Here is a 23,906-nt window from a genome sequence, read left to right on the forward strand (position 1 = left end):
AGGACAAAGTTCAGATGGGAATTTACAGACATTGCAGGCACAAGGAACAAAGCAATTACCTTCCTTCTGTTTGAGAGATTTCTTGTAGGCTTGAAGCTGGGAAAAGTCTAAAGAGCATTGTGGAGTTTTACATCAGACTGGAGAGCTCATAGCCAGAGAGGGTGTGTTGTATTTTTAGCTAATGGTTCTGGCTGGATGGACAAGAATCAGTTTGCTAAACACAGGGATGAAAATAAATATTTGGTATCAAATAAACCCTGGAGGGTTATTTGCTCTCAGTTAATACTGTCCAGATCCCGTTTCTTGTTCCTTTCACATGTTTGTTGGCTTTGGGCTGGCCTAAACTTGTCCCACTCCTTCTCCTGTATCTCCTATGCGAGTCAATCTCTTCAGGTGAGCAAAGGGTGAAGGAGGGAATTTTTTTGGATGCTGATGAAGTATGGATAAATAAATAAGCCTTCTCACACTGATGGGTGAAACCAAAGTGAATGTCTCTTTCTGTGTCTATCAGCAAGAACACAGATGTCAGGACTCGAATTTCTTTCTGTGTGATGATGCTTGACTGCTGGTCAGGCGCTGCAGTGGGGTTTTTGAGAGTCAGGACAAATCTGTGCTAGCTGTTACTGAAAGCCAAATTATAGGCAATAGGAAGAAATGAGCACTTCTTAGAGGATGAATAGAAATCTGGGCATTATCCAGCAGGGTTGTGGTGTCTCACTCCTTTGAGTTGTTAAAAAAACACTTGGACAAGGTCCACAGGTAGTCGCTTAAGGTTTCTCTGCTTGATTGAGGGAGTTGGACAAGATGCCCTTCACAAGTACCTTCCTACCTCAACTGTTCCAAGAACCTGTTATCCTTTGCTATAACTTTTGAGGGATCTCTGTCCTTTACAGTAGCTCTGATAAAGCTACTGAGAAAGATATCACGTAACTGAAATCAACTATTTTAACATGTAATCAGAACCTGTTCTGAAGAAGAAAAGCAGGCACCACCATCAAGGTAAAGGTGATAGCTGTTTTCAGCTTCAGAACAAGTGAGTGAACATTAAGGCTACCTTTTAATGTCATTACAAGTAGTGGAACTGCAGCTACAAGTGGGACATGTAAAAGCCATTTGTTAAGGAAAGTGCAGTGGATTTTTGGTTGCATCATTGTATTACACAGAAAAAGACAGCTCTTTCATGATGGTAGGACTTTGAGAACAAAGTGGTTATCTGCAGGATATCAGGTGAGTCTTAACAACAAAACTAAATTGCTGAAACGACATTTTTTAACTCTTTAGTTTGTCTTTCTTTTTTTTCTTGAAACAGTTGAAGCTCTGCATTTGGGAACTCTGATGGCAGCACATGGCTATTTCTTCCCAATCTCAGACCATGTTCTAACACTGAAGGATGATGGCACCTTTTATCGATTCCAGGTAAATATTTTCAATATGTTCTTGACTTTCACAAATGGAGGCTTGAAGGCCTTACAGAAAAGTTCATAGCAAATTTAATCATGCTTTGTTTCTTACATAACCTGGGAAAGAGTAGAAATTTCCCTAAAAATAACAAATGGTAGAAGGATTTTATTTATAAATTTTCAGCAAAGTGTTGAGATGATAATGACTGTTTTGATATCTGGAATAAAAGTGTGATAATGCTGAGTGTGGAACTAACTCTCATGAAATAAATTATTGTACTATTTTTGAAATATAGTAAACTATATTATGTTATTGCCCCTTATTCCTAGCATAGTCTGAATTTAGAATGGGGGAGATATTTTAAATATCAAGTCTATACCAGAAATCTGATAAATAATGGAGGTAATATTTATTTTTCTCCTTTTGTAAGAATTTCCTTACTGGTAAATCAGTGGTATTGGAGTAGTGTGTATTCTTCTAGCAAGTGCAGGGACTTTTTAAATTGATCTGTCAGTCCCATTGCATACAGCAAACAGGCAGATGGTTCAGAACAAGCTGGAAGCATAAATATGTACATATGTCTATACCTACACTTGCACATATATTATTCAGAAACCCATGTAATTGTATCTCATTATATTAAATTTCAAACTAAGGCCCTGGGAGCAGAAGTGTTTTTTCTAATAATGAATAGTGGGCTAGAATTTGCAGAACAATATTGCTAATGACTTCAAACAAATATGACTGCAAAGTACCAGATTATGGATTCAATGGAAAGGATTCACTTTGTTTGTCATGTGCCACTTTTGACAGTGGTGGCTGTGTTCTGCATCAGGTGGTATTGCTCTTTCTATTAAGTGGTATTCCTGGTAAGTATCACCAACTGCTGCTCCAAGCTCTTGTTTAGGTATTTATTGCTCTGAAATGATATAATGCTTATCACTATGAAATTGAATTTGTTAATTCTTCTCTGTTACTTCTAACTGTATTAAATACTCAGTAAAATAACATCTGGTAGAACAAAATCTATTGTCTTCGAGATATGTAGGTCTACACTTTGTCTTAAAGATTGTTTAAGTAAGAAGCCATCAAGAACAAAATAGTACTGAATTGGGATCTTTAAAATGCAGAAGGAAACTGGTGGTTGGAGACCAGTCATAGTTTCAAACATTGTATTATATTAATCTCTCTACAATTCACCACAATAATTTCACCAATTATTTGGGTCAATATTTTTCCCATGTAATGGAAGAGAAAGACTTGTAATATTTGTCAAAATCAAAATCTTACCATGAATATAATTAAATATGCACAGCGCAGTCTGGCAATGAAGAACATTACTGCATACATGCAAACAATATTATCCTGTTTTCATATTTATATCTTGTGAGTCAGACTGCAAAAAAGTTGTTCTTCAGCAGAACAGAAAGTTAGATTTGTACATGGGTAATACTAAGAGTAAGCATTCCAAGCCTTCTCCCCTAGATCCACAGTTACCTTTGATCCTGGAGAGACTATTTGAAGGAAAAGAGGTTTTTTAAGCTCATGAGGCTTTAATCTCCTCAGTGCTCAGTATGAAGAAGAGAGATGGCACATGGTTGAAGGGGCTTGCTGATGTGCTTATAAGGCAAGTGGAAAGGAATCATGGAGTGGGTGAGGCTTCAGTTCTTGGCTTGGTGCCTGAATAAGCAGTGTCCAGAAGGACAAAATATACAACAACTTAATTTTGTGGATAGTAGTACCTATCTACAGGAGTGCTAGTCATTGAATTCTGCACAGCTGCCTCCACCTCTAGCCTGAGAAATAAGCACCTCTGCTGGCATGACAGTCTGACTGAAGGGAAGTACAGACTAGAATTAGCTGTACCACGGACCACTGAGAGTTCTGCAGCTACCCTGCTGTGAGCTTTCCTCAGAGAGGGCCACAGCCTATGTTTGGACACAAAGCTTCAGCGAGGGCTAGACTGTATAATCTTCTCAGTGTATTTCTATAAGTTAAGAATTTGGCACCTATTTGACAACTGCATATGAAATAAGCCACTTTAATCAAGTGCTGCTCAGTCTGTATCTGCAGTGTTTGGCTTGTTTGCTTTTCTGTGGTGCCTTTTGCATTGCCATTCCTGCACCAACAAGGTGGTTTTGCTGCTGTGACAATGCAACTTTAGCTGTTAATGTATAGGATGAGAAAAAATTCACAGTGGTGACATATTGTTAACTGTAGTTATAACAGCAAAATTTGTGTGCTTACATCTCCACATTCCCCACCAAAATAAGGCTGGTAGAAAATCTGTTACTGAACTGCTAAATTAGAAGATGAAGAGAACATATTCAATGGGGAGGAAAGTTTGACTGCAAATGTGTGAATTTTACGCTAGAATAGACATCCAGGTTCTCTGAACATAGTACCCTCTTAGAACTGGACAGGATTCACAAATTTCTGGACATTTTGATAAAAAGAGAAAACCATGCCCCTGCCAGCACTGAAAAGTTAAGAAGCCACACCTGCAGGGAAATCTTTGCAATACAGAGACCTAACCTACGAAAACCAGACTAGCTATAGTAATGTTTTCCATGTGCTTGATGTTTTGTTCTCAAAAGGGTGGCACATTCCCTCCTGACAGTAAAATTATCTCTAGCTTGTTTTAAACCAACTTCTGTTGAATAGAAATAGCTAAAAGCAGTGGAGATTAAGCTTCATTTGGTCAAATGCCCTTTCATGGGAAAAAATTATTCTTTTCCAGTTATTACTCTTGCCATCAGGAGGCAAGAGTACAGTTACATATGCTTTTTTAAATAATATGAAACAAAAAAACAAATTACGGATCTAATTTTTTACAGTGACCTACTCAGGTGTTAATTATGTTCACTTTTGTGATATCAATTTAATTCAAAGGAGATGAATATAAATATTAATTGCCTTATTAAGAGAGGAATTTTTTTTTATTATACTCAATAAGGAAAAGCAGAAACAGCTGCATTGACTTTTCCTGGTAATTTAGACCTGCGACCAAAAAAAGGAGCTCACCATCTTTTTGTACCTGAGAGAAAATAAATATATGAGGGGCCAAAATAAGAAAAGCAAGCTGCATCTTGGAAAGCATATCTTCCCTGGGCAAGGAATTACTCATGGAGGTGTTTCATTTGTGTCCACACAAATGATAACATGTCCATCTTGGTGAGGAATGCCTGGCTCGCCCTCTCAGATGGTAAACTTCTGTAATATCATCCCACAGAAAAATATGCTGATTTCCTCTGCAAGCCCTGAATGCATAATGTCTCCTGATGTTAATTGTGAAAAGTAACATTTCCCAGTATCTTTTGGCTGTAAACAAACTCCTAGGATACCCAAGACTAGTGATAGTCACAGTCCCATTTTAAAATGAGATTAATTCATGATTTAACATTAATTAATTTTGTGAGATGAGAGTTAGGTTTTGCTGTTGTTTTGTACCTTTTAAGATGAAAAACACAAACATCTGAGGAAAAGTATGAAAGCAGGAACAGTTTCTTGTGAAAGCAAGAGTGCAGATAGCAGCAAAATTCATGGACCTTGGAAAGACAAGGATGCGGACTTCAATATTTTCTCCTGTTCTGCCACTGGGAGCACTTTCTTGATGAATGCATTTAACTGCTCTGGCCTTGTTTTCCCATGCCTAAATTGGGGATAAAATTATGTAGGAATCACTCTAAGGATCTTGAAATATCTTTGTTGCAAAATAGTTTAGAGTGGGAAGTGTTGTGGACACCTCATGTCTCAGGTGGAATCACATTGCTTTACACATCTCTTTGAGCCAGCCTTACTGAGCTAGCTTCCTCTTGGCTTGTTCTGGACCAGCCTCTGGCCATTCTGAATCCTGAGTTTGTGGCTGAACATCACAGCTCTTCAGCCACTCTCCAGAGCCTTTCTGGATCATCTACCGTGCCTTGAGGGAAGGATTTTATTTGAAGCCAGATTTTAGAAATTAAAAAGAAACAAGTTATATTATGCAGCATTTGGCAGATTTTTTTTTGCAATTGTAGGTGTAATAGCTAATTCCTTGTCTTTTCAGGTCAGGTTTGGTATATGCAGGTTCTGTTAAGGTTTCTGAGGGAAAAACAATTTTAAGTCCATATGTCTTTCTGACTGCCCCATCAGTGCCACTTTTATTTTTTTAACTCCTTACTCAGACACACTTCGCCCCACACTGCTTTCCATGCTCATCCTCTTTTTCGTTAGAAAAGAGGAGTCACAGAGCCAAAATCTTGTTTCCAAGTACCTCAGCCTCTTTTTTAATTATAGTGAGCTAACCATGGAGAACTATTTGCTTCCTGTATGGGCTTGACAGTGTTAGACTAGCAATCTCACCCTTTTACTTTACCAAGAAATCATTTTTGTGAAGTGTGATGAACGTAAAACAGAATGCCAGTGAAATCTGCCATCCATCATGCAAAGCATTTGAGATTGTGCATAGCCACTTTTCAGCAGAGGCTTCATTTCTGCTGTTTATAAAGACTCCCTGGTGTCTGAGAGAAGAATAGCAGTAATATGCAAAGGTTTATAAGTGATTTGAGTACTCCTCCCCCATCCAAGTAATTGGATTTTAAAAAATTTTGTGGAGTGGAACGGAGCAGCTTCAGAGACAACAACTTTTCTTATTATTATCAACAAGGGGTAGCTGAAAGATGCTTAGTGATTTCCCTCCTTGGTTATACAGTTTAATGCATAGAAATTAATCATGTTTTATAAAAGCTGATGGGTAATACTGATTTTTACAAGTGGCTGTTTCATTAGCTCAGATATTGTTATTGATTAAATTTGAGGTGAAGCCAAAGCAGATCTATTTCCTTTATCACTGGATTCCTTGCAATGCATAGCAGCCACTGCTGCAAGTTTGTTTATTGTGGAGTATGTGCTATATTACAGGGTTTTGTTTCATATGGCTTTATTACAGGAGGATTATGGATTTATGTGGTTAGGTTTACTTAATGATAATAGTGTATAGCTCAAGAGAGCCAGTGTTTGTGTGTGCAAACCTAGTCTTCTGGTTAAAGGGCATGAAGTCCTTGTAACTGTTTTGTTCTGGAGGCTTAAATGTATCTGCAATCATATCTGCAGTGCTAGGTAAGCTTTATTTCTTTTGCTCCTGACTTGTTCTGGCTGCTGATTCAAGTTACACCTACAATCAAAGTGCCTCAAAAGCATACTGATAAAAACTGGCAGCATTATTTCTGCCTGGGCTGATAAACAGTACTTGACTCTCCCATAGCCGTTCTACCACCCACCTTCCTTCAGCTGCAAGTGGGATGTCATGGCAAAATGACAAACGTTCCCCCTTTAATACTTCTTCATGATGAACTGCTTCATATTTCCTTCTGAGGAAAAGTATAATTCTTAAGGATGATAATTCCTTCAAGTTTTCTACACTCAAGAAAGAGAAACCACATCAGGATTTCATTATCTTCTCTCTGAAAATGGTGGTGTTATGTAATGTACATGTTAATAAATGTACATGTTAAACCACATCCGTAGCTCTCCTGGGTGAAATCTTCTCTTATGAGCTTCTAGATCATGAAACCAGGCACACAGATTGTGTAATATTCATTCTATAGGAATATTCGACATTGCAAAGGATGCTATAATTATTCTACAGTGTATTTGGATATGTGATTTGTAACAAATAGTTGAACCAATCTTTGTTTCCAAAGTCCAGCAATTTAGAAGGTAATTCATGTGAGCAGAGACTCCCTGCATTGCTGTGGGATATTTTTAATAGATCAGATGAGAACAGGCAGCTTTTTTCTTTGCACATGCCTCCTATTCTCATTCCTGACCTCATTCCATTAGACCAGGGATCTTCTTATCAGAGTCTTTTTATTTCCTAATCCTTCTGTGTTGAACAAGGCAAATCTTTTTCCCATAGTCTTCATGGATAACCTCTCTAGCAAATTCTTCTCAGAGATTGTTAAATATCTGGAGCGTGAAATTGTGTGGAGACTTTTGAAACAGAAATGGAAATGTGAACTCAGCACTTGCATTGTGGTCACGTGTTATGTGATTAAACTGTTTGATGTCTGTAATAAGGAGCAAGGTAAACTTCACATTAAGACCAGAATTTTATGACTGTTAAAACCAAGCAATTAGACAAGAAAATTTGGAATATTCCTTTGGGGAAACATCAGTCGTTTTAACTACATGCATGTTTATTGTTGGTGCTTTTTGTCCATAGAATCGCAGCATTGCAAAAGTCCATTAAGCAGAAACTGATTTTTATATCAGGCTATTTTCAGTGTCCAGAATTTTCGAAGATTATTTTTTTCTTGATGTTCTGGACTTTCTTTTTGTTTAAATCTTTATCTGTACCTTTTCCTATTTTTTAGGAGAGTTTTCCTTATCTCTGCACACATCAATGCTATTTCCTGCTTTGAAAATGCATATTAGATATCTACTCTTTGAATACAACTTAATCAGCAGCTGTAGCTATATTTGGGCACATATCTTAGGGTGATAGTGTAAGTTTTTACTTGCTGGTAACAAAGTAACATAGAACTTTGCCTTGGTCAAAATACATAGCATCTAATGTTTATTTTTCCACTAGTAGGGGTTTTACACTGTCAGTGACCTAATGTGCTTTTGAAAAATCCAAATATAAGTAATCTTTAACTTTCAAAGATTTGAAACATTTAGTGTATTACAACTGTTCAATCTAAAGAGTAGACATTATTAAAGAGAAACATTATAAAAGAGAAAATTTAAGCTTTTTACCTTTTCTGGAAATACACATCTTCCCTTTGCTGTAATCTTCTGAAGCTCCTCTGCTTTATGCAATTTTTTTTTAAAAATAACTGTCCATGTTTCAAAGGTTACTTGAATGAATATTTTTTCCATGTATAAATTACCCTTCAGGTAATTGCACCCCTTTAAACGTCATGCAGATAATTCAGTACGTTTGGTAACTCTCACCAGTTAGATAGTAATTGTTACAAAGTAGCGGAGATAGAGGAGAAAGAGAAATACCAGAAGAAGTATTTCATCAAAATATTTACTCATGCGTATAAATCACAGTCCTGGGGAACCAGGAGTCATTCTTTAGCTTGGTGAGCCTTTTTTTTTTTTTTTTTCTTTTTTGGAAATAAACACAGTTTACCCGTGGGAAAACACAAGAAATCCTTAAGCTTTCTTTGCTGAATTTCATCATCCTTCTAACCTGAACTGTCTGACCTCATAAAAACATTTTCCTCCCTGAATATTTTTTTTTCCTTTGCTTTGCCCTGTAGCCTTATCTCCATGTCCAAATTAATTTTGGGCATGTTTGCAGAGCTGATTGCAGGCAGAATTGAACTCTGTTCCCTCTGGGAAGCAGCTGGCTGGAGGCCAGCTCTGGCCACGCTGCAGTGCCTGAGCCGATGAGCTGTGCCTCTCAGCAAGTCCCATTAAACGCATCCGATCCCAGGCAGGCAGGGTCACGGCTCGCAGTTCAGAGACAGCTGCTGCCTGCCCAGCTCGGAGCCTCTGCAAGGAGACCTCGTGCCTCTCTGAAAGACCTTTGTCTGCCCACCATCTCCCTCCTTCTGGAGACTCAAACAAGGAAGGCATTTAATGATCTTCTGTACTTATCTGTACTAGCTGTTATTTGAACCCCTTTCTCATCTTGTACCGTCTGCCTTTTACTGGGGCTTCTTTTTTGCTTGCCCTATCGCACATCTCTGAAACCTTTTAATGTGGCTTATCATGTGCTTTGCTAATTAAACTCGTGTTCTGTTTTAACTTTTCTGCTTTTATCTCCCTGGCACAGAGAGGCTTACGCTCATCCTTAGTAGCCAGTGCATTATTTTCTGCTTTTTCCTCAATCTGTTCTCCACATTTAGGTTGCACCTTTTTATCCTTCAGAAAAGACTTGGTCATCTCTGCCTCCTAGCGAGCTGAAGCAACAACATTTCACAACACTGAAAATCACATCCCCTTTCCCGTATTGTGTTTAGTGCCCACACTTCTTCACCCCCAAAGTGCAAGTTTCAGTAAAATTTAAATGTGTTATTAAAACTAAATACTGAAAAAAGTACTCTGGCCACACATAGCTTTTCATTTATGTATGAAACAACAGAGTCTTCCTCCTCACTAACATAGTTGTGAATATATAGCATTTGTTCATAGCCTGTTGTGAAATGAATGCTGAAAGCAAAGTTTGTGATTTTTCTCTAAGTCAGAAGATGGAATTTGTTTTTAATTTCAGCTGGGATGGGAATATATGCAATTTGTCATGAGAAATCCTAAGTATGCATGAGGGGCTTTGATATGGACTTTGCAGCAAGTATGCCCACAATTGGAAGAGTTTCAGCTGGAGAGCTGCTTGAGCAGATATGACTTCTATGTATTTAGTAACCCTCACTACACACTTTCTTCAGAAGCTCAGCTTGAACCTGTAAACAGAGGTTTACCTTCCTTTTAGCAGAGAAATGGTGTAGCTGTGCTTTTCTTCTTGGGCCTCTTTGGACATACATTTTGTGCTCTAAGGAAGGACTGTTCTCACTTCCTGAGTTTGTAAACTGTCTATTCAATGATGGTGACTTTTCGCTTTCTATGAATCACCCTATTAAATTTTATAGTTGCTTCTCCAAAATGTGCTGAGCACTGCAATTAGTTCTTTAGGAGTTCATCTTTTTTCTATTTGTGCTCATATGTGCTTCTACTGGTCACTTTGATTTCAGTGGCACTGGGAAGGAATGGTTGATGGGAGGATTACTTATTGTTGGTCCCTTAAAGTGTACCAAATGGCTTGCAAGAAACACATCTTAGCCTTTGAAGTAAGCTCGTGATAGTTCCATTTTTATCCTTTAGCTCCTTGCTGTCACTTGATAAATAGCAAGTTCTAAACTGCTTCTATTAAATTTGATGTGTCAATGTTACAAAACCAAGAGATTTTTCACAATATATATTTAATTTGACAATTGGTGTGAATGTGTCACCCTTCAGCCCTGTTGGTTTCCAGATTAACATTAAAACAGTTTTGAAGGGAAGTGGGCAGCAAAGAGGTTTCCATTTATTGCAGCTGGGAGATTTTTGAGAAAAAACCAATAAGAAATAGAGAGTAAAGCAGAAGGTTTTCCCGAAGAACCACCTGTGTTTTGAAATACCACTCAAACCACTTCACACATTTAATGAGTTGCATTCAACTGCACAAATATTATGTAATTCTCTGGTGCTGTGTGTATGTGTTTATGTATAGATCAGTCACTCAATCACAGAATATTCTGATTTTGAGGGGACCCACAGGGATCATCAAGTCTGACTCTTAAGTGAATGACCTGTATGGGTATTATGTGCTCTATAAAAATGCTATAATAATATCCATTTTAACCAAAAGTTGTTATCTAAAAAATGAAGTAATTTGTATGAAAAATGTCTATATTCTCCATTTGTTTGAAGTGAATTCTTTTAGCAATACATGTAGCACAGTCTTAATAAGTATAGTGTTGAAATAGTTCTTGGTACTTTATAGTCTTTCCCTTAAAAAACCCTTACATTTTAAATCACAACCAGTGAACAGTTATTAAAAAGGAGGTGTTGATGTCTTTGTGAAAACAGGGTGTTTTTAGAGGCACTTTTAAACAAATAACACCTAGGAAAGATATATGAATATTAATCTGTGAATGAAAACTCTCAAAAATCAAGAACCGAATGAACTTCAAAGCATCTTCTGTCTTTATACCTCTAAACCTGGTTCTCCAGGATATGTGAGAGATGTATTTCTAGGGAAAATGTAAAAGACAACCCCATTACCTAGCCTTGTGGGTTTTGTTCCCTTAACTTTGAGAACAAAAACCCCACTTCTTTTTTTTTCTTTTTCAGTGTCATTCTGACACTAGTGTGATAAACAGGGGTACAAATGTAATTTTCTGTTTTGATGCCTATTTTAAAAATGTCAGGTTAACAGTTTAATAGATCTACCAGAAATATAAAATTATTCTGAAAACCAGTAACAATTCAAGGACTGTATATTGCTTGCATTGTCTAACTTGAGTTTCCTACTTCTTTTTTTTTTGTCTATAGACACCCTATTTTTGGCCATCAAATTGTTGGGAGCCGGAAAACACAGACTATGGTCAGTGTAGAAATATTTCCTATTTCTTTTGGAAATTATGCATTTTGTTAATGAATGCGTCATAGCAATCTGTCTTGTTTCACCATCCCACTGTTTAAAACACAATTATATGTCATGTAATTCCTGTGCAAGAGCTACTGGTATTGAAATGAATGTGTTGCTACCTTTTTCAAAGCTTGTTAGAAGCTTATCAAAGTCATATTTTGGAGTGGATCTGAGGGAAAAAGAAAAAAACCCAAGCCCTAAAATTCAAGACTCATCAAAATCTACCTTACTATTTATATTCTCTGTTTGGTCCAGCAAGTGTAATTATTTACAATGAGAGAATCTCAGTGAAGCAGAGGAGATGTTATTGATGGTTGTGCAATGCTTATTTTCAGATGGAGAACCAAAGATTTGCCTAGTTTAAAACTCTTAATTCCAATATACACCATGTGGAAAATTACTGATTATGAAAACTAATATAGCTCTAATATAAACTGTATTAGAAAGTACAGTTTGTTTTTTATTTGCCTGTGTCTTGGGACTTTATCAGTAAAGTATATATTGTAATTACTGATGTATGCTTAGACAGCAAAATCAGAGGATAATAGGTAGCAATGTATTAGGAAAAAATATTATTAAAATTTATAATAAAGTTAGGCTCTTCTGTACATCAAATAGTGGCCTAATTTTTAAAGAAAGAGTATCTATGAGCAGCCTTCTGTTCATTCTAATCCAAACTGTAAGTACTGAGCTCATCTGAAGACAAGGTCACTTGTTTAGGTAACTGGGCATGTACATGATAGGTTATGTTCTCAAAACTTCAGACCATGAATATCTCTTTTTACAGCTTTTCAGAAATGTAGGTGAGTGTTCACTTGCAATTTGGATTCTCTGCCCTTGGAAGCCAAAGATTTTGGGGATGGATGGTTCCAATAAATTCTTCCTTCCTTTTTAGAGCAGACTCAGTTTAATTTCAAATACATTGCCAAAGAAAGTAATTTTAAGCCAAAACTCTCAGCAGAGCTGCATGTCTCCAAGGTACAGTTTGAAAATGTAACAGTTTCCTCATCCTATAGGAGTAGAAAAATGTTCCATTTTTTACTGATATTTGAAGATGTCCAGTAAATAGTTACTGAGAGCTCCCAAGGAGGAGGGATTGTTACCACATGTGTGTGCTTAGCTGCTCCATAAGAGGAGATTAGTCACTGAAGGAAAAATGATTGATTTACTATTTATTACTTCATCAAAGTCCCCTAATATGTTAAAGATCAGCAAGCAGTTAACTATGGTTTAAGAGACATTGAGTTGTTCAGCTGTAATGTGTATCACGTTACCAGGGTGATTTTAATAAATATATGCTTAACATGTGTGAATTTAAGATCAGGCTGAGAAAGTTTATATTACTATCCTTTAGTCTAAAGTAGGAGATACTAACTTTCATGTCACACCTGATCAGGAAAAAAAACTTTTAAGGCACCTTTTCAATACTGTTCTTATTAGGTTAGCATCATCCAAATCCCAGAAATTAGCATTTCCCTTGTAAACAATGGTGATCAGAGGAATACAGGAAAATCAAAATATTTAATCAAAATATTTAAGGAACCAAAATAAATCTAAAGTGGGTTTGCATGTTCTGCAGATTTTCACTGTAATTGTTACTTCCTGGAAAATATAGTACATAGAATTTATGTTATTACAGATATGCAAATGCATTTCTTACTTATCATGCATATCATACTTATCATGGTGCTTTGTAGTGCTACCAATTTCATGGACTTGTCTTGAGTGAGCTTAAAACTGTACTCTCTAAAATTATTGACTGTGGCAGGCACTAGAAGTCTCTCAAGACCAGCAAAAAGCAAACTCTCTCTGTAATCTTACTTGATCAAAGTTATTAAAAAGGCAAATCACTTTCTTTGCCATTAACCTATTTTAACAAGCCATTGGAAATACTCTAGAATTTTATTTCAATTTAAAAATTAATCCTAACCATTCATCTTTGCTCATCCATAACTGGGCTACTGTCCAGAAAGTAGCACACTGCCAGGAAAATAATTTATCTTAAACAAGATATTAAATGAGATTGAGATACTGTGTGTTAGTTTATTACCAGAACTAAAGAAGAAATAAATAATCCTTACATATTTGTATAACAAGTCAATATCTTCTCTAAAATATAATTTGATCTATATGGGCTTGTAATAGCAATTATTTGGCTTAAAAATATTTTTCTGTAGAAAGTATAACTGAAAAAGATATACAAAAAGGATCTTCCAACATGTCACAAAATCACAGACACATTCTCATCATAAAGCTGTAGTGCACTGCTATGTCGTGGTGGCAAAAAGAGGGCTTGGATTAAGGTATGTCAAAATGGAAAATAGCCTTTTCATTGTATATTTCCATTGTATATTTCCAAAATATTGACTATGATCATTCTGAGGTAACTGAGAAACTGCCAATTTTCATAAAGTGCTGAAAATCTTCCTACTTTTTCTTGAAAATCATGCTTTGAGTGTTGTCAAGAGAGATTCCTCAAATTGCAAATAATTTTTACAAACACAGGTCCTTAATTTCCATCTGTTGAAACTCTCTTTTTAGTGCCGTATGTCTTGGAGTCCACCAGGCAGGACATGTTGTTCTTTGTAGAGTCCCATTGGTTTTAGATTGGTTTTGTTAATGAAAATAAGCAGTAATAATAATAACAGCTCCTATTATTAAGGCTAGTGTAAGTCAAATAACTTTGTTTTTTCCTGTGAGTTAAGTCAGGTTCCTAAGTTATGATTAGGTTTTGTGACAAACAGAATTGGATCTCAATTCAGAAAAACTGGCTCTTGAAATAGACCCAGCTAGTGGCTGAGCATGTGACCTGCTTGGAATTATCTTCCCTTTTCTTACAGATATAATTTTGTAACTGATGGATTCTTTTTTTTCCTGGCATCTTATAAACAGGTCATGTCCTTAAGAATTAGTTAAATAGGGGGGCTAGTTGAGACATTAGTTAAATAGGGGGGCTAGTTGAGACAATTGCATCCCAGAAAGGAGAAATATAAAACCACATATGAAGTTGTTATTCCATGTGCATTTGGTCTCAGTTCTAATGGAACCTGTCAGGTGACTCACAGCTGTTGCAAATTTGAGGCATTTAGTCTATTACTGTCCTCTCTTTTGGATAAGTAGAAAATATGAAATTTTAGGGAAAAATTCCATTTTTTGTTGTGAAATGGCAATTCACATGTTGTAAATTGCCATTTCACAACAAAATGGCAATTATTTGCCTATTTTTTTTATTCTTTAGGCTTAATTTAACATATTTGGGAAAATGTAAGAGGATTGTAAGAATTTCAGACATAAAATAAGAGGAATTAGTAACTTTTACTCATTTTCTCTAGTGAACTTTTGCTGATAGTGCCCTACTATTAGAGGGCACTCAAAAGTATCTTTGACATATCAGTTACAGTCTTAAGGAGTTTGGACATACCAGGAGACAAAAAGTCAAATGCATCTATATAGTTGCAACAGGATGTTGTTTGAGCATTATAAATTTTTTTTGTGCGCGTTTCTCTCAAATGAGTTAAAAATGGAGGAGGACTGCAGAATGTTGGTGAGTTATGGAGAACACAGGAGATAACTGATAATGCAACATGAGTTTAAGAGTACTTGACTGTGTGATCTTCAAATGATGCTCCCTTTTAAAGCGTGAGATACTTGTCTGGACAAGTGCTGCATCTCTTTAGATAGTCATCACTTCGTTATCTATCCTTTGTTACAGTAAAATGAGGCAGCCATTTACTTTTGCTGTGTCAAAGCTGTTTCATTGTTATTCTCCAGCATTTTTAAGAAAGTATAGGCCCTTATTAAATTTACTTGATAATCAGCTAGCAAGTCAGTCTGAACAACACTTCCTTCCCAATGATACTTACTTATCACTTAAAAGTGACCTGACAGAGGCTTCTCCATGTTTTGTCTCTGCTGCTCTGTTCTGAACATGAGCCATTTCACCTGGCTCTTCTCTCCCAAACCCACAGAAATGCTAAAAAGTACATATTGCACAAAAGGTAACTGCAGTCTTGTATCATGTTTTTCACATGTTGAAAATTTTCATATAATTTTCTCTTTAGAGTCTCTTACCTACTTATTTTACATGCTTAGCTTCAAATTCCTCTATGAAAATTTGAGTAGTCTAGGAATTTTCTCTCTCATTTGTCTTTCTGCACCCTTTACTATAGAGTGACTGTTTGGTAGAACTGTGTGGAGAATGCATTATATATTTTCATTGCCCAAATGCACAGGAAGGATTTCCTTGGTAACAGCTTATTAGTAAGCAATTTATGTTTGAGAAATACTGATCCCTATTTCTTACCTGAACTCTGCTGGAACACTGCATGTTCTCAGCATCTCTGGAAATCAACCCATAACTGTGAGTCAATAGCTTGGGGCAAAACTGGTAGCAGAGAAGCACTTTTGATACAAATTTTCATATATATATATATAAAAAAATATTTGTTAAAATTCATGCCATGAGAATTTACAAAGAATGTGTGAGTAGTTTCTGGAGAGCTCTGCCATTCTGTAATCTCAAATCTTAATTCTCAGTTCCCATTTTTTCTACAGCTAATGTCAAACTATGTCAGCAATGACTCCTGCAATCAATTCTTTAAAGTCCTTAATACAGATCCCTCTGTTAAGGACCCATCTCTCAAAATTTTCTGGATTTCTAGGTGTACTAAGAAACAGACTTTTCCTACCAGAACTCAAGTAATTTACTAAACTGTTTCTAAGACTGAGTTGTGACTCCTTAAGTGAATGACTTGCCTTTAGGAAGCCACATATGCAGAATATATTGACTAAGATCTTGGTGACAGGACTAAGTGTCACTACAGTCTACCAAGAATAACAGCCTTTCAAGAAAAATGTGACTGGTGTCAGTGCTTGCTATGCATAAAATTTGATCTGGGTAGAACCAAATCAAATGAACTTTAGGAAAGACACTTGCATTAGCAGATAGGTGGAAGGGGTAACCTACAGTATTTTTTCCCACTCTGAATTCATATACCATTATATTTCTCTGCACAGATACATTATTCACTCATTAGAAGCTATCTCTGTTATATATAAATGATGAAAGTTTCACTTCAACGAGCATGGCCTTGAATTTTGTTCTGATCCTTGCTGATTCTGACATTGACAAATCACTGCAATGAGGCCTCTGTAACCAGAAGGCATTTCCTGATAATGCTTTCCAGTCATCTCACCACTTCAGAGTTTTGTGCTTACCTAAATTATTCTTTCCATTATAGTGTAACTTATGAGGAGCATGGAAAATGTGTTTGGCCAATGCACATGTATGGACACATAAGAAAGGCTTACTGATACAAGTACATGTTTCTAAAGTACTGTTTTAAAAGCACTGATAATCTGCATCTAGGTCCCCTATAAATAAAAATAAAGTTTCTTAACAGAATTCTGATATTTCTAAACATAACTTAGAATTTTCTGAATTGCTTTCAAGTTTCTATTTTGAGTAAACTAAATAGGTTTCATAGAATATCATGAGTTGGAAGGGAATCACAGGGATCATTGAAGTCCGGCTCCTGGCCCTGCACAGGACACCCCAAGAATCACACCATGTGCCTGAGAGTATTGTTCAAACACTGCTGGAACTCTGTCAGGCTGATGTTGTGACCACTTCCCTGGGGAGCCTGTTCCAGTGCTCTTCCACCCTCTGAGTGAAGAACCTTTTCCATGTATCCAACCTGAACCTCCCTGGACGCAGCTTCTGGCTTGTCACTGGTCACTACAGAGAGGAGATCAATGCCTGCCCCTCCTCTTCCCCTGAAAATTCAGCTGTAGACTGCAATGAGATCTCTAGGGGTTCTAATTTCTGTGCTGAAAAGCCAAGGGACTCAGCCCCTCCTCGTGTGACTTCCCCTCGTCCCATCACCACGAGTGTGCCAGGTTGGAAAGGTGTGGAGGAGGCAATGTTGGCGCGCTGCTGTGATCGCTGCGGCGTGTCTTCTCCAGCACTGGGGTCCCTCTGGGTTCTGTGGCTATTTGTGTGCTAACCCTAATGGAATCTTAGGCTGAGGCTGAGGTCCCCATCACCCTGGGTGATCCAGGTTAGAAGGATGCGGAGGCAGCAATGCTGGCACTCTGACATGCTCTACTTTGCATACCTTTTCCTGCCCCATTGTCCCTGGAGGTGTAGGCTTTCTGACTCTAAAAATCTAACCATAATGGAAAGTTGAAAGCATTATGATAATATCAAGAAGCATAAAATGATTCCGTGGATGTAGTTTTAAATTGTATTTGACAATTGGATATTCTTCATCTAAGCTTGGGTGACCTTTCTCCCATACCCATTTTTTTTGTCACTCTGCAGGATTTTCCAAGGCCATCATCATCTGGGGACTTCTGTATATTGAAGATGAATTTGCCTTTTTCTAATTCTTGATCTCTTTGGTAGTTTGAAACTTGGGTACTTTCTTGCCCTTTGTTTATGTAAGAAAGTCCTCTGCTTGTGTAAATCTATAACTGAATTGCTTTTCTGAAGTGTTATAGGAAAGAATAGGATCAAAGAGTAAAGACTAGAAATGGGGAGAAGAGTTTCATAAGTTAAGCTTTTGATGATTTGGCAGTTTAATGTACATAAACCTGATCATGGTCTTCCTTCTAACTTGATTTTATTAGCATTTACTTAAGAGTGTGGTTCTTTTGTAGATTCACAGGGCTCTGTGGTGACCCATTTTTAAGACTAAGTGAAACTCAATAGCTGTTGCTAAGGGCAATTTTTTTCTATTGACTAAGAGGAGAGGTGACCTAAAGATGGTATGAAATAGCCCCAGAAATCCCAATGTTTAAATAAAAGAGTTAATTTCATGCTTTATCTCCTGCAGTCATATTTTTTGCTGATTACCCTGCAATTCTCCATCTGAAGCTGGCACTTGCATATAGAGGGAGAACTGTCTGCCCACAGGGCACTTTGAAACCCTTAGACCTTGCAGTACTTGCTATTTTCTTTGCTCTTTAGATACAGACTAGGCTTACACACACTGGCTCTGAAAACAGGATTTTGGCTCAGGGAGTACATAAATTTAACCTGGCCTCAGTGGAAATTACGAGTGTTCATTGAAAGCACACTTGTGTGAATCCAGCTGTGACCCCACTGGCACTGGCTGTGGCCTTTGCTCCACTGTGGTAAAAGGGAAGATTTAGCCCCTGTTTAGTAACAAGACAAAACTCCCCAGTGTGGGTTTTGGGTGAAAGTTCTGGGTTTGTTTTTTGTGGGTTTTTTTGAGTAAGTATAATATAATGTGTACTCAGTCCAGTTTCTTGAGCCTAGAATGAAATGTGTCATAATCTCTACGATCTTATCTAAAGAAAAAAAATCTATGGAGGTTTCTTAGGAGCTTTCAAATGCAAGTGAACTGTCAAGACTAGGAAACATGTAGCAAATAATTAATTTTTTTTTTTTGGGTGTGATATTTTAAAAACTTGCAAGAGGAAAAGTACAGGCATCCTCTCTATGCAACTCTGGCTTTGTCGTCTCGCTTGACACTCTCAGATTGCCCACATTTTGTGAATGTCTGGACAGAATTTTCAAGAGCTAGACTGTATTTACTGCACAGCTACAGAAATGTGTTTTAATACTTGTTTGTTGTTCAAATACCCATTTATAAACATCACTGACCATCTTTCATTATGAAATGTTATAAATTAATATGGTCTTTAAAATTATTGGCAAATCTGTTCTCTCATGGTAATCAGTCACTTCTAAAGCACAAGCTATAGCATCTAATGTATAATTCGCTTTAGTAGAGGCAATTATGTTGATTGCAAAATCCATCAGAATACACTGGCTCTAAAAATAAGTGTATAGGGCAGTCCATATTTAGCAAATTGAGGTTATTAATCAAACCCTGTTCCTTGCATATCATTCATCCCATGGTGAGCATTTTTCAGCACCCTTGTCAGGGAGTGGCAAGCGAGGGAAGGCAGGCAAGAACTGAGGTTGGCAACAGTGCAGGTAGGAACCAGGTAGCAGCATGGATGGGCTACAGGGCTGATTAGAGATCTATGTAAAGCACAACTCAAGCCTGTGCCAGGAGGAGTAGCCAGGCTTGAGCACAATTCCTGGGTACAGGCTCAGTGGAACCCCTAGACGGGGTCCTTGGTGGAATTACAGCTCCTTGGTGTACTGAGGCCCTGACCAGGACCTTTGCAGGATAGATAAATAGCTGTATACAGGAATAGAAAGCTTTAGTGGGAGATCCTTCCTGCAGGCTGCATTTCTTGTGAAGCTGTAAAAACACTGTCAACATGTGGGATGGGGAAAACAGACACTGTAATTCACTGAAATTCTGGGAGATCCTGACTCTGCTTTGAGAGGGAAATGGACATCCTCAAAGTCCGGCTGCTGGACAAGTGCAGTTACTTCATGTGTGATTTGGGGCAGAAAAGGAGTGGTGCCTGTGAACTGTGGGAGCATACATATTTCAAATCTCATTCTCCTGAAGGTCAGAAGAACAAAACCTCACTACTCTATACCTTCAAATGATCTGGCTGAAAATGAGGGTGATTTTCACATTCTTGCTTTCCAACCTGCTACTGAATTTTTACAGATAAGCCAAATAATGTGATAGAGAGCATAAACTGGTGAAGACGAATTCATGAGCTGCTGCCAGCTTTTCATGGCAGGACAGTTAGCTGTTAAATAAAAGCTCAAACATGCACTTTTATAAGGATGTAATTGTTAGCACATAGCAATGGCATTAAAGTTAGTCAGAGTAGGAATGTCCTCCAGCACTTTTTTCTCCTGCACTGGCGGATATGCTGGACTTCCCACAATAGTAAATTTTCTTTGGGTATATTCTACTTTATTCACAGTGGCACGTAGAAACATTTCTGGCGTAAGGAATCCAAGTCACAGGTGTTCTAACCATTAGACTCCTCTGAAGGGGAAGGGGTCTGGATATTTCAGTTTAAAAAAAGGGTCTGAGGCATAAATATGATTTTTTGAGTCTTGGCCAAGTTATGGTCATAATGAAAACCAAACATCTTTATATGGACTCTTTACTATGGGCTGGGAGGAAACAGGGTCATTAAAAGAACCCTGCAGGGAAAATAACAGCAGTAGAGTTACACACTGAAGACACAGCATTAAATTAATAATGTGTTGAGCTAATTCATCTCCTGGTGACCTGCTGGTTGTTTCTCTGGTGTTGAAATCTCTGTTTCTGAAGATACTTTTTTGATGAAAACTACCCTGACGGAAAGATGAGCAGTTAGATAACTCTGAAACAAGAATTTTTGTAGGAGGTAGCAGGAAATATTATCCCAAAATTTGCCCACAATGGGACTCAAGGAAGAGCTAAACTAACTAAAAGTACCTGTACTGGGACTATAAGAATGTGGTTTAAAAGTTTTGATCAAATACAGGAGCAGGGAGGTTTTTTTTGTTTCTGTTTGGTTGGTATTAAATTTGTAGACAAATTTTGGCCCCTGGAATTCTCAGAACTGTCTGCACACTTATATAAAGTGTGTATTTGCTAATGTTTACAAGGGGCTTAGGAATTTTTTTTTCTTGTTCAATGAAATAACCAATTTTGAAGGAAAAGAGGAAAATGCTTCACTGTAAAAGAAGCTAAATGACAACAACCTTCTCTCTCCTCAAGAGTCTCTTACCAGTATACTGATGGTGAATGCAGCCTAGGTACAAAAGGTCCAAAATTCCTCCCCTCATCTTTTTGTGACGTTTCAGGATGCACGCCAATGCATTAGTGTAAGTGTATGATAATATTACAATGCATGAAAGCTATAGAAACTCTCTGTCTGCTGTGTGTGACATGGAAATATATCTGTCTTTGAAAGATTTGTAAGACACAGAAACTGCCTTGGAACCAGAGGGTATGTCTGGGGGGGGCAGGGAATAGAGAAAGAGACCATGGCTTCTTATGAGAGTGGAAAGTGAAATATGATGAAAGGAAATAAACCAAATAACACACACAAAAAGAGGAGGGGAAGAAAAGACAAAAATTGTATTAAAATGGAACTCATTTTACATCAAATAACACCTTTAATTGCAGGTAGAAGTGCTTGTAATCAATTCAACTAAAAGAACATTCACTGGAGTGGGTTTGCATGCATTTGCAGGTGTCTTGTCAGGAATAAATATTTCCATGGAATCTTAAATTATGTTTGGGTTGACTAACTTTGAATATTTAAACCTATATGTAACCTCCTTCTTCCTAGTTAGGAAGAATTAAGTTCCTGTGTGAAGTTATTTCCCAGAGAGGCTTTGCTCCTGTAGTAGACCAGCTTCCAGGGAGCAGGAACAATCCTAAGCACAAGCAGTAACTATGGGCTCTTTTTACTGACTGTAGAAATGACAGATAAATTAAGGTTTTGTCACCTACTCTGATGAAAAGATTCATCCATCTCACATGAGCAGTGCTCTGAAGTAATGTAGTGGGTAAATATTGCACAGTTAGGAATTGTGCTGCACTCATTGTCTCACTGGTGGGGGAATCTGTAAAATATTCAGAGTTGTTTGGAAAATATTTGATGCTAAAAAAAGTCTATTGAAAATGTACTTCAGCATTTTATTACCAAAATTCTGCTCTGTCTGAATGAAGTGGAGGAAGGACAGGTCTTCTGGAGGATTTTTGGAAAAAATCCATTTATTTAGAAAATAAATGAAAAAATATTTTTTCTCATATGTAACAGATGACACTTTTTTTTCCCCCATTTTTTGGTCTAACATTATTTTCTAGTTTAAGTATCGGTTATAGCAGACTAATCTGTATGAGACATGAATTTTATCTAGAATTATTTTTAGCTAAAATCTTCTTAGATTGAAAGTTTGTGTTTTCTAAATATAGAGTCAAAATAAATAAAATGTATTCGTGTTTCTACAATCCTGTTTGACTAATACAGCAGCAGCTCCTGCTGAAACCCTTATGCATTATGATTTAGACACAGACAGTTTGAAAAATGTCTTTGTTATTTTTCTTTAATGTGCTAGTTCCCTGGCCATTAAAAAACCCTGACCTCAAGTACCTCATGAATTTTGCACATGATGTCTGTTGCATAAAGCAGATTTTATTATTATTTAATGAACCTATGTATCTGATCCATCATTTCAGTTGCAATCCTTGTAGCCTTGATCCCATATTTAAAGCTTTCTAGAACAAAGGGAGAAATCAAACCAAAAAAAGCTAGTTTTAAACCAGACATGGAGCTTTTATTTCTGATCTGCCATGTTTGTGAGATAGTAGCAAATTCTGTTTATTTTGTTCCGTTCCAGCTGTTTACCTCTGCAAGCGGACAATGCAAAACAAAGCAAGGCTAGAACTAGCAGACTATGAAGCTGTAAGTACCTGGAAAAAAGTAAATTTCTCTGCTGGGCCTGATGAGCCTGTGAAATAATGTAAAGCATGAGAACTATGGGCATTTGTGTGAAAATCTGTTAGTTATCCATTTCTTCCAGCTTGTGTGTCTAACACTGCTCAGTAGTCTTAAATGGCATTTGAGAGATGATAGTGAAGGCTAACTGGGCAAATGTTGAGATTACAGTCCATCTCTAATCTTACTCTGCTCAGATGCCCATGCCAGGATCACAAATAACTTCACAAATCCCAGCTGCACCAGGAGTGTTTGGAAGCAGTTGTTCACTACAGTTTAAGGTTTGAACAAAGGATCCCTGATGCCATTTCCAAAAGCTCTTGATAGATGTAGAAATGTAAATCTCATTCTTTATAAGGGATGCTGACACTTGAGCCTTTTCCCATCAGCTAGATGAGAGGCAAAGAGGGTCAGACTGGAGGCATTCCTACTCCCTGACAGTTGTGCTGTGCCTCGGGCAAGGCAAGATAATTGGGGCCAAGAAGAGCTTGAAAAAGAGGGAGTTGGATTAGCTGATGAGGATGGCATTCGATAAGGAGAGAGATGGCTCAAATTCTAACTCTACCCCCAAAAAGTTCTGAATTTTTCATGAATCTGTCAACATAAAATTCACAAACAGCCCTGTCTCTGGGCTGAAAGCTGTCCAGCTGTGCTGCTGTGACCTGATAGCGGGATAGTCAGCCAGGCCTCTCAACACACCAGACACTCCAGCACCATGCTGATGCACTGCACTGCTTCTTTTGGCATAAGCTTGTTTTTCAGTGTACTGCACTGTGGGACATGCATGATTTTATACTCACATGCCTTAGAAAACTCCCCTTCAATGTACAATCCACAAGAGCCTTTTCTGATATTGACAAGATCTCTAGAAAGCCTGCTCTTCTCTTTCTGTAGTCTTCATTTTCAGTGAGTATGGCACAGAGATATGTTTGCAATGCATAGAAATATAGTAAAAACAACACTTTTGTTGAGAAGACTGCATACTGCTGCTCTTTAAGCTGTAAAGAGATGTAAAAATCTCTGTTGGAGACAGTGAAAA

The 23,906-nt window shown here is 37.4% G+C and overlaps 1 protein-coding gene across 5 annotated transcripts in view; it reads left to right on the forward strand.

The window, feature by feature from the left end:
* The window catches only part of RGS7 (regulator of G protein signaling 7), a 231,719-nt gene that overhangs the window by 174,408 nt on the left and 33,405 nt on the right, over positions 1 to 23,906 (forward strand). For all 5 annotated transcript variants that reach the window (XM_084203386.1, XM_084203389.1, XM_084203385.1 and 2 more), the window contains 3 exons: positions 1,310 to 1,416; positions 11,428 to 11,479; positions 22,770 to 22,834. In XM_084203386.1, coding sequence (XP_084059512.1) covers positions 1,310 to 1,416; positions 11,428 to 11,479; positions 22,770 to 22,834 — 224 coding nt within the window. The remainder of the gene's footprint in view (positions 1 to 1,309; positions 1,417 to 11,427; positions 11,480 to 22,769; positions 22,835 to 23,906) is intronic.

This window comes from Fringilla coelebs (assembly GCF_963513975.1).
Source record: "Fringilla coelebs genome assembly, chromosome: 3".
Lineage (NCBI taxonomy): Eukaryota > Metazoa > Chordata > Aves > Passeriformes > Fringillidae > Fringilla > Fringilla coelebs.